Genomic DNA, 9,941 nt, shown 5'->3' on the forward strand with positions numbered 1-9,941 from the left:
TCAAAGAGAGCCCTTATAAACCTGCATGGTCGAAAATAAAAAGATTTATTGCACAAATAGATAACCCATCCTTGGTGCCAAACTCTATGTAAAGGTTCACAACTGGTTGTTGTGCCATTTAAAAACAGTAAAAGGTCGTGGTATCTGAAATAATGTCCAGCTGAATCAATCCGCAGTGAATCATTGTGACACTGTGAGAATCCTTTTAATTAGACCGGGGCAACAATATTGATTCATGTGAAAAATGGCCCTAATAACATAGTCAGGGTTGTCAGGCAATTATGAGAAATCACTTCATATCCCTAAGTGATATTTGACAGGCTAATATCGCCTGAGAATGCCATTTGTCATAATTGCAGAGGTTGGTTGGTAATTTTAAGCCCATGAGAATCTTTTTTCCTTTTTAAATATTTAATCATCTGAACAGCCGCTATTAAAAACTGGATGTCTTAACATTTAACAGCTGAACATTTTACCATAACTGATACTTATGATACTTTTGGGTGTTGAATAGATTTTAAACGATATACGCTAACCTTTATTTTGAAGGCAACCTTTTAAATTACTAATCAGATTGAATTACCATGATTTTGAAGTCTTGCCTGCTGAAGGAAATATCTTTCAAATTAAATACATTTTGTGCAAAAAAAAATATCTGAGCAGATGTTCCTTGTCATTTCCTGCTGCCTTGATTATTTCAACTTAGTATTTACATGTCTGAATGGTGCAGTAGCTGCATTTAAAATATAAAATGGTTCAGAATCCATCAGTGTTTAATGACCTACAGTGGATACAGATCGCTTACAGAACCTCTGACAGGTCAGTTTGTGATCACATTTTAAAGTGGTACTCCAGTGATGTAGTCATCCATTTCTATAAGGTGAGGACTCAGAAGAGACAGATTAGAAATGGACGGTCAAAGCAGCAGTGGCAGAGATATCCTGACTTTTAGCCCTCAATATTAGTCACACCCCAAAAAACAGGTCTGTTCTCACATCCCGGACAAGCCCACAATTCTGTAAAAGTGGCTTTACAATTTTGAACAATGTGGTACAAAAAAATATTTACCACCTCAAACACCTGCACAAACTAAGAGGCTTTGGGTTGCCCGCTCATCAGAAGGTTGGTGGTTCAATCCCAGGCTCCTCCTGAACACTGAACCCCAAGTTTCTCCCGATGGCGTACCATTGGTGTGTGAATGTATTTCTGATGGCGAGCACCTTACAAGACAGCTCAGCTCCATTAGCGCGTAAAGGTTTGTGTGTGAATGAGAAACCGTGTAAAGTGCTTTGAGACCATTAAGGTGCTATATAAGTGAAGACCATTTTACCATTTACCATCCCCAAAGCATCAAATACTGCTGATTGTTCGAAGCTGTTGGTGTCAGAAATACCCACAATATGCCCTGAGGCGTTGGCAACTGTGGCCGACCAGGTGGAAGGCGTTCATGTCAGACTACAAAGAGTGACAAAGTCCACATGGGAGGAGGTTTGGGGTGGCTGGATGTGACACAGACTTTTCAAACTTGCCAAACAACATCTTGAATGTCCCTTTTTAATGGGTCATATTACATCTCATACAACCAGCCAACATTGGGTTCTTTTAACCATAAAGATAAACTTCCTCAAACTTTAAAAAGCTGTTTTCGTAGTTGAATCTTCACCGGACCTCAACCCACAAGGTGTCAGATTAGTAACACAATATTTTCATACTGACACATTTATGCAAGGCCTTGTTACATATTTCTGGATATACTATGTTTTCTGCATCAAGACTCCTAAGATACTGTATCTTTATTGACATAAACAAACAACAGGCAAAACACAACAAAACTAGTAAATACAATAAAATTGCCTGTGAGGGAAATTATATGAACTGACTAACTTAAATCACGCCATAAACTCATCCATGACAGAAGCTCAAAGTGCTTTTATCACATTTAAAAATAAAACTCTGTGAGTATATTCAAATATTCCTATTCTCCCCAAACCCGGTCACCCACACTCTCCTTAAATCAACTCTGTCCTGGTTGTTCATTTGGCTGAGTTATTCTCCCATTGGTCTCTGCTCTTTAATAAAGCAGAAATACATTAATTCATTTCATTCAAAAATACCAATCTCCAAAATATATTGTTGTCAAGCTAAAGACATGTTTTTCCCCCCATTTTTAGGTTTTTACTTAAATAGCAAAGATGTCAAAAATATGACCATATGTGTGTCCAGAACACACAACCACGTTGTCCTGAAACTAGACAGGTGGGTGAGTTAGAAATGACACATCTCTCTCTTTTGTTCAGTAAAATCATTGTCATAAGGTCTCCATCTCAGCAGCAGTTACTGGCCTCCTGCGGCTGTTTTTCTCCTCCCAGCCACAAGGGGGCGCTGTTGATCTTGGCGTTCTGGGCCCTGGCCTCTGTCGACTGGCCCTGCATGCCCCCTCCCTCACTGGCCAGGCGCTTGTAGATCTCAGAGGCCATGGTGAGGAAGGCCTTCTCCACGTTGCCAGAGCTCTTGGCACTCGTCTCCATGAAGGGGATCTTAAGAGAGGAGGCCAGATCCTGGGGGGGATGGGGGGGGAGGGGAGAAAAGATCTTAACGATGTTCAAAAACATCAGAATATAAGTGTAAAGACATTTAAAGCAAAAGTTCTGCATTCAAAACAGGATTTGGTAAAAGGTACTTATGTAATGAAAGTGAGCTTCGTGTGGAAATGAATCCTCCGTGAACCTTTCATTATTGATGAGATGACATGTAAACCATTTTGATATTGTCGTGGGTTTAACTGCTTTATATTCTGTGGGGTGTTTTACAACCACACCAATGGATCATAAATGATAAATTTACATTTTATATGACCTATAAAAACTCTGCAAAGGAACTCCAAACAGCAACTGAATGCAGCTGAACAATACTTCTCCCTGAAAGTGGACATTTTCACAAAGCTAGGACGGTTTTTTTTCTAATCTAGTGCCGCTAACAGGTCAAACTTTTCTGTTTAGTTCATGGTAAAAAGTTAGTGGAAGGTTTTTGACAGCATTTTTGGTGAGAGGAAGAAATGCACCTGAAAATCAGGTGAAATAGCCAGACCTAGTGAGCCGACCGACAACTCTGTCCCAGTATTGATTTGTATGAATGAAGACTAGATTATTACTTTTCTGAATTCTGACAGATGAAATAATGTTTACTTTCTGGGGGTTTCCAGTTTTTGAACTCTCTCAACCTCAAAGTGGGACGCTTTACCAATTTGCAGCTGCCTGAACCATAGACTGTAAATAAAACAAAGTATAGTCTTAATGTTAAGTGCCTTACAGTGTAATACCACTGAGGGCCACTAGGGGTTGGCTAACTCTCATCAAAAACTTCTCTCGTGAAATATAAAGTCAATGCATTTTTTTTTTTCCATAAGCTAATAAGAGTTATTTGCTAAGGTCGCTCTTTCTGATCTGTGCTCAAGTGGTCCTTCTGAAAATAATTCCAAAATGATTTACACATTTGGCCTCAAACAGAGATACTGTATGTTTGGCTCGTCCAAATATGGTCACCTTCTGGTTCCAAATAAACCAAGATGGCGACAACCAAAAACGCCAAACTTTAGGCTTCAGAACGGCGGTCACAAACCGATGGTCGACTTCACGGTCGGCTGCCGCTTGGCCTCAACTCATGCTTACTCCAATAGGTTGCTGTAAAGATGGCTGACATATCTTGGAAATAGGCGCTGCCATCTTGTTTTGGTAATGGCATTTGCTTGGCAAATAGAAATTCTGCTTTTCCATTTTGAAGCGTGTTGTTTAGTTTGACGAGCGAGGAGTCGTTCAGTTGTATTTTCACCGGTTACCTGAGCAGTGGCAGCATCCACCACTTTCTTACTAACGAGGTCCGACTTGTTTCCCACCAGCAGCCTGGAGACGTTTTCACAGGCGTAGCGATCGATCTCGTCCAGCCACTGTTTCACGTTGTTAAAGGACTCCTGAGGGGGAAACACAGCAGGGGGTGGACTGAAGTTAATATTTAAAAACTCTTCTTTTATTGTGGTGACAAACACACACACACACACACACACACACACACACACACACACACACACACAGTGACCTGCTCGGTGACGTCGAACACGATGATGATCCCGTGAGCTCCTCTGTAGTAGCTGGAGGTGATGGTTCGAAACCTCTCCTGACCGGCTGTGTCCCACTGAGGGAGCACACACACAGACACACACACACAGACACACACACACACACACACACACACAGACACACACACACACACACACACACACACACAGACACACACAGACACACACACACACCACACACACACACACAGACACACACACACAGACACACACACACACAGACACACACACACACACAGACACACACACACACAGACACACACACACACAGACACACATACACACACACAGACACACACACACACACAGACACACACACACACAGACACACACACACACAGACACACACACACACACACACACACACACAGACACACACACACACAGACACACAGACACACACACACACAGGGTAAGATACGGTGTGTCAGTCCGGATTCTTTTCAGACTTTTATTTTTTGTAATGTAATAAAAGAACAAACTCTCACAATCTGTAGCTTCACCGTCTTTCCGTCCATGTCGATGGTCCTGATCTTGAAGTCGACTCCGATGGTGGAGATGTAGCTCTCGGTGTAGGTGTCATCCTGTCAGCAAGCAGGAAAGTGTTACAAACCGAAATCAAGTGTGTGTGTGTGTGTGTGTGTGTGTGTGTGTGTGTGTGTGTGTGTGTGTGTGTGTGTGTGTGTGTGTGTGTGTGTGTGTGTGTGTGTGTGTTTTTCCATCTCTACCGCGAAGCGCAGCAGCAGACACGACTTTCCAACTCCGGAGTCGCCGATAAGAAGAAGCTTGAACAGGTAGTCGCTGGAAAAGACACATCCAGTAGAAATTACAAACTTGTGAAGCTCAAGGTTTTCAGTTTGAAGTTTACGTTGAACTGGTTGATGAAGACAAAATCAACTTTGTGCAACAGAATACGATAAAAAAAAGAAGTCGAGAGGAAGTGAAGACTTTCCTAAAAGTCTTCGTCATGTCATGAAGTGTCTTCACTCTAGTGGCACTTGGTGGTATTGCAACCAGCGAGTGCCACTAGAGGTCGGCTCCAAAAAGCCTCCGGCTCCATAGACTCCATCTACAATACCAGCGAGTGCCACTAGAGGTCGGCTCCAAAAAGCCTCCGGCTCCATAGACTCCCATTCAACTTCTCTCATCAAATCCAAAGTGAATAAAATGTGTCCATCAGTTATCTCGGTGTTGTTAGCTAAAGTCACTCCTTCTTATTAGTTTTCTGGAGGTCCATCTGAAAATAATCCCTCATTCATTAGAAAAGAAGATTCAAGAAGACCTGTTTTTGGGGGCGTGTCTGTTTGATTGACAGGCCTGTGGTGCAGTCAGGTTTTCTCTACAGGCGAGTCAGTGTAGTTTCCTGAAACGTCACTTTTCTAAACCAATCGGTGACGTCACAGTTGAGTCTGACACATGAACTGCAGATTAATGACACACACAAAAACACACACACTACTACTTTCACTGTGATATTAATTGTGAGCGGTTTCATCTGGAGTCTTAAGTGTACACAGTGTAGTCTCAGGTTGCTATGGCAACTATCACAGTGAGAAGTCAGCATGGCTGTCACCGAGAAGCATCTGGTCCTCAGAGGCGCTGAGATGTCTTCACTGTGTTTCTCTTTAACAGTCAAAAAGAGTATTAAAGTGAATGACTGGATACATCATACATATGATCTCTTATATAGAGAGTATGAATTATTAAAATGCAACGGTTGCAGAGTGTGTTACACCCGGTGAAGAAGCCACATGGTACTAAGACGATTAAAATGGGTGCAACATTTGTTGTGAAGTCCAGTATTGTCCGTGTGTCTGTCTCATTATTACAAATATGTTATTTACTCTGTAATTTACAGATTTTTTTAAATGTTATGAGAGAAGTGACGTCATATTTTCTCCTTCTCCAACTCTGAGGACTACAATACCCATCAGCCACTGGGGCTCTGTGATGCAGCTGCAAATTTACCCTCAACCATTTATACAGAAAATCAACGACTCTAACTTTGTATTCCCAGAAAAAAAAAAATACCACCGAGTACCTATTTAATATTTCATATACATTCAGAATGAAGCAACATATCTGTGGGTTGAGTTAAAGTGTTAGCGTCTATACACAAGATGATGTTAGTACTTAAATACAGCATGAAGTTCACACATCAACAAACACAAGGACTGCACGTATCTCCCTGAACACCGAGTATCCACACGTGATGTTCATGCATCAGTGAACAAAGATGACTCCACAAACGACAACGAGATCCAGGAAGTTACAGTTTTTACAATCCGCCCGTAACTTTCCACGTCAGCAGCCTCTGTTGAAGAATGCAGGAATTGAATATGTATAATAAACATCAGTCACACACACACACACACACATACACACACACACACACACACACACACACACACACACACACACACACACACAGCAAACAGGAAGAAACAACAACTTACTATTCAGGATTCATGATCGGTGAAGTCGCTCCTGGTGACACAACGAAAACCAAACGTCCCTGAAACTGAATCTGGAAGCTGAATAATATCAGAATAATCTCTGACTGTGATGTTTGTGTGCTGATCTGTGTGTGTGTGTGTGTGTGTGTGTGTGTGTGTGTGTGTGTGTGTGTGTGTGTGTGTGTGTGTGTGTGTGTGTGTGTGTGTGTGTGTGTGTGTGTGTGTGTGTGTCCTTTTGGAGGGCAAACGGGCAGAATGAGCTGGAGCTATATACCGACCTCACGAGCTGACTGATGAGCTGACTGGTTCACAATCATTATTTATTAATAAAGACCAGCTCAGGTTACTCTGAGGACAGCACCTGGAACCAACACACACACACACACACACACACACACACACACACACACACACACACACTGCATCCTGCCGTCTCTCGGCTGTTCACTGTCAAACGGACGAGACGTCACTGAACCAACAGCAGCTCTGGAACAAACAGACGAGCAGGAAGTCGTTCAACTGAAACCTCCCGAGAAACTACAAACAGGGCAGTCTGTCAGCTGCCAACACATTCACTCATTTATTTATATTTCTATGCAGATGATTTATTCATTTATTTATATTTCTATGCAGATGATTTATTCATTTATTTATATTTCTATGCAGATGATTTGTTCATTTATTTATATTTCTTCACTGATTTGTTTCATTATTTATATATATATATGTAGAAGATTTTCATATTGAACAAAATATCTGGATTTCATACAGCTTTCACAGAGCATCTTAAACCATCTAACACTAATATCCTGGTTCACGTCCAGGATGCTAAACTTCCAATAATGCGATATTATTATTGTTGTAATTATTATGATCGTGATTATTATTGGTAGTAGTAGTGCAAGAAGTGGAAACAAACTATATTATCACCTTATAAAGTCAATATATTTGCTCATAAAACCTCCAACAATGTTCACATTCATTTTGACACTTTTCACTGTAAACAGCTGCTGCTGGAAACGAGTCGTGAGAGTGAAACACAACAAAACAAAAACAACAATGAGCTGAGAATATTTATTCCAGCGGGGCTTGTGTGTAGGAATTAGTGCCTCCTGGTGGTCATCTGGCAGAGTGCAACCATTGAATACTCTCCCCGTTCCAAGGGTGTCAGAGAAATGTGTTCTTCTCTGGAGTCAGTGTTTGGTTTGATCCTTCCAGGCCACCGTAGAAATACGACCTTCTAACGGTGACAAGATCAATACTTCTTAGTTTCTGGTGATTATACGCTTTTAAAAACTTAATCCTGAACATTATATTCCATTTCTGCCGGTAGATCTCCTGAAATCCGACACACTGATGCTTTTAAAGGAAGCTCTTTTAATCTGTGCAGCAGGTCAAAGACAAAATCCAGGAAGAGTTAATAAGAACATCAGACGGGTTGTAAGAGTTTATTGAAACTCTTCATGATCAGTAATAACTCATGAGCACAAAAAACATTTAAAGTTGAAGCAGGAGGACATAAAAATACTGCACGATCCTCATCCTGGGTCCTTGTTTCCTTTCCTGCTTTCTTTTCCTACAGTCTTCTTTCCTCATCTCTTCACTGCTTTATGTTTCTCCTTCCTAGCCTCCTCGGCTCACCTCCTCACCTCCTCACCTCCTCACCTCCTCTCGTGTCCCTGTTTTCTCTCCTCCTGTTTTAGGAATGGACGCCGGACGAAGTGAAAGCGATGCAGGTTTATTCCCCGCTGCCCCCCCGTGTGTGACCCCCACTGGTCACGGGAGCGAGCAGAGAGCAGGGGATTGTGGGATACGCGATGGTTGAGCAGCTGTGACGGGGTCAGGGGTCAGCAGCCCTGACGACGGCCTGTTGCCGGGGCAGAGGCGGTGGCGCGGTGGTTGCTAGGGGGCAGTGGCAGGCTTTTTTTTAGGTGGGGGGGTGGAGGGTGGGGGGGGCTCCTGATGGAGCAGTGAGGTGGGAAAACTGGGGGAAGGGACGGAGAGAAAGAGAAGAAATAAAAAGAGAAAGAGATGAACAAAGAGGAGAAGGTTAGAAAGCGAGGGGAAGGGTGGGAACGGGAGGACAGAAAGGAAGGAGGTGAAGAAGGAGGAAAGAGGAGCGACGCTCTGAAACCAAAGGAGAACAGAGAGGAGACGAAGGGAAAGGAGGAGAAATGGAAAACCTTCTGGTGTTTTTAGTCTGGGAATGTTTCTGGGAGAAATGAAAGAAGAAGTCTTCAACAAGTGACACACGAGAGAAAGAAAACCAAAGACCTGAATAATAATAATATATAATCTAGAGATGTTTATCATCACGATTTTAAATTTGAATTATTGTTTATATCGCTGGTGTTTTTCTTTACTTTTCTTGTGTGTTACAATTTTTTTTATTCAACCTACATTTGACCGTATTTTTAATCGTGTTGTTTGTGTGTCTGTTGATCTGTTTGCTTCTTTGCTGTTTTTCATGTGTTCATATGTTTTGATGTTTTTCACTTTGGGCTGCAGGCTTGTTGGGAAAAGGGACAGAAAGTAAACTAAACCCGGCGTGAAGACGATGCATCTGGGTACGACACACAGACGGAGCAAACAAAAGAAAAAGATCCCGACGGTCACGAAAAACCTCGATGCAAATATTTAGATTTCCAAGGATACCGGCAGAAACAGGCTTTTTTTACTCTTTCTGTTCATCCTCGTGTTTCTAGCTGCTACGTTTTTGCTGAAAATCCAAAGTTTTCCTCATGACGGCAAAATCAGTAGCTGCTCGATGCAGGAGACACAAAAGTAATTCTGAGATGATTCAGACGTAACAAAGCTCTCGTTACGATTCTCCTCTTCACACCCGACCACGTCCATAACGTACGAACACATCAGCAGTCAGGACTGAAGCAGCGCTTCTAGTTTCTGAGCTGCTGGTCGAGTTAATCAGCAACCGCTGCAATGGTCAATATGCCGATAAGCATCTAATGTGTGTGTGTGTGTGTGTGTGTGTGTGTGTGTGTGTGTGTGTGTGCGTGTGTGTGTGTGTGTGTGTGTGTGTGTGTGTGTGTGTGTGTGTGTGTGTGTGTGTGTGTGTGTGCAGGTCAGTGGAGTTAAACCGCTCATTGTTCCCATCAGTGTGTCCCAGGAGACCTGAGGGAGCGCGGATAAATAGGTGCTTTTCACTATTCACCCTTATTTTACCACGATGCCTGGCTCCTGCATGTGTGTTTGTTTGTCTCTGTGTGTGTGTGTGTGTGTGTGTGTGTGTGTGTGTGTGTGTGTGTGTGTGTGTGTGTGTGTGTGTGTGTGTGTGTGTGTGTGTGTGACAGATAATTAACCTCATTGAAAGTGCGTGTTGAATGAAGGCCTTA

The 9,941-nt window shown here is 42.4% G+C and overlaps 1 protein-coding gene across 1 annotated transcript; it reads right to left on the reverse strand.

Annotated features, from left to right (window-relative positions):
* Positions 1-1,554: 1,554 nt before the first annotated feature.
* Positions 1,555-6,819, reverse strand: LOC138212627 (ras-related protein Rab-1B-like). The gene is made up of 6 exons (XM_069173080.1): positions 6,589-6,819; positions 4,861-4,933; positions 4,621-4,716; positions 4,093-4,188; positions 3,836-3,967; positions 1,555-2,558 (listed from the first exon to the last, which is right to left on the reverse strand). The coding sequence occupies exons 1-6, from the start codon at positions 6,600-6,602 to the stop codon at positions 2,325-2,327; spliced, it is 645 nt and encodes a 214-aa protein (XP_069029181.1). The 5' UTR covers positions 6,603-6,819; the 3' UTR covers positions 1,555-2,324.
* Between the last annotated feature and the right edge of the window lie 3,122 nt (positions 6,820-9,941).

Source organism: Embiotoca jacksoni, unplaced genomic scaffold, assembly GCF_022577435.1.
Source record: "Embiotoca jacksoni isolate LCO1_2020_lvr unplaced genomic scaffold, fEmbJac1.0.p SCAF_58, whole genome shotgun sequence".
NCBI classification, from domain to species: Eukaryota; Metazoa; Chordata; class Actinopteri; family Embiotocidae; genus Embiotoca; species Embiotoca jacksoni.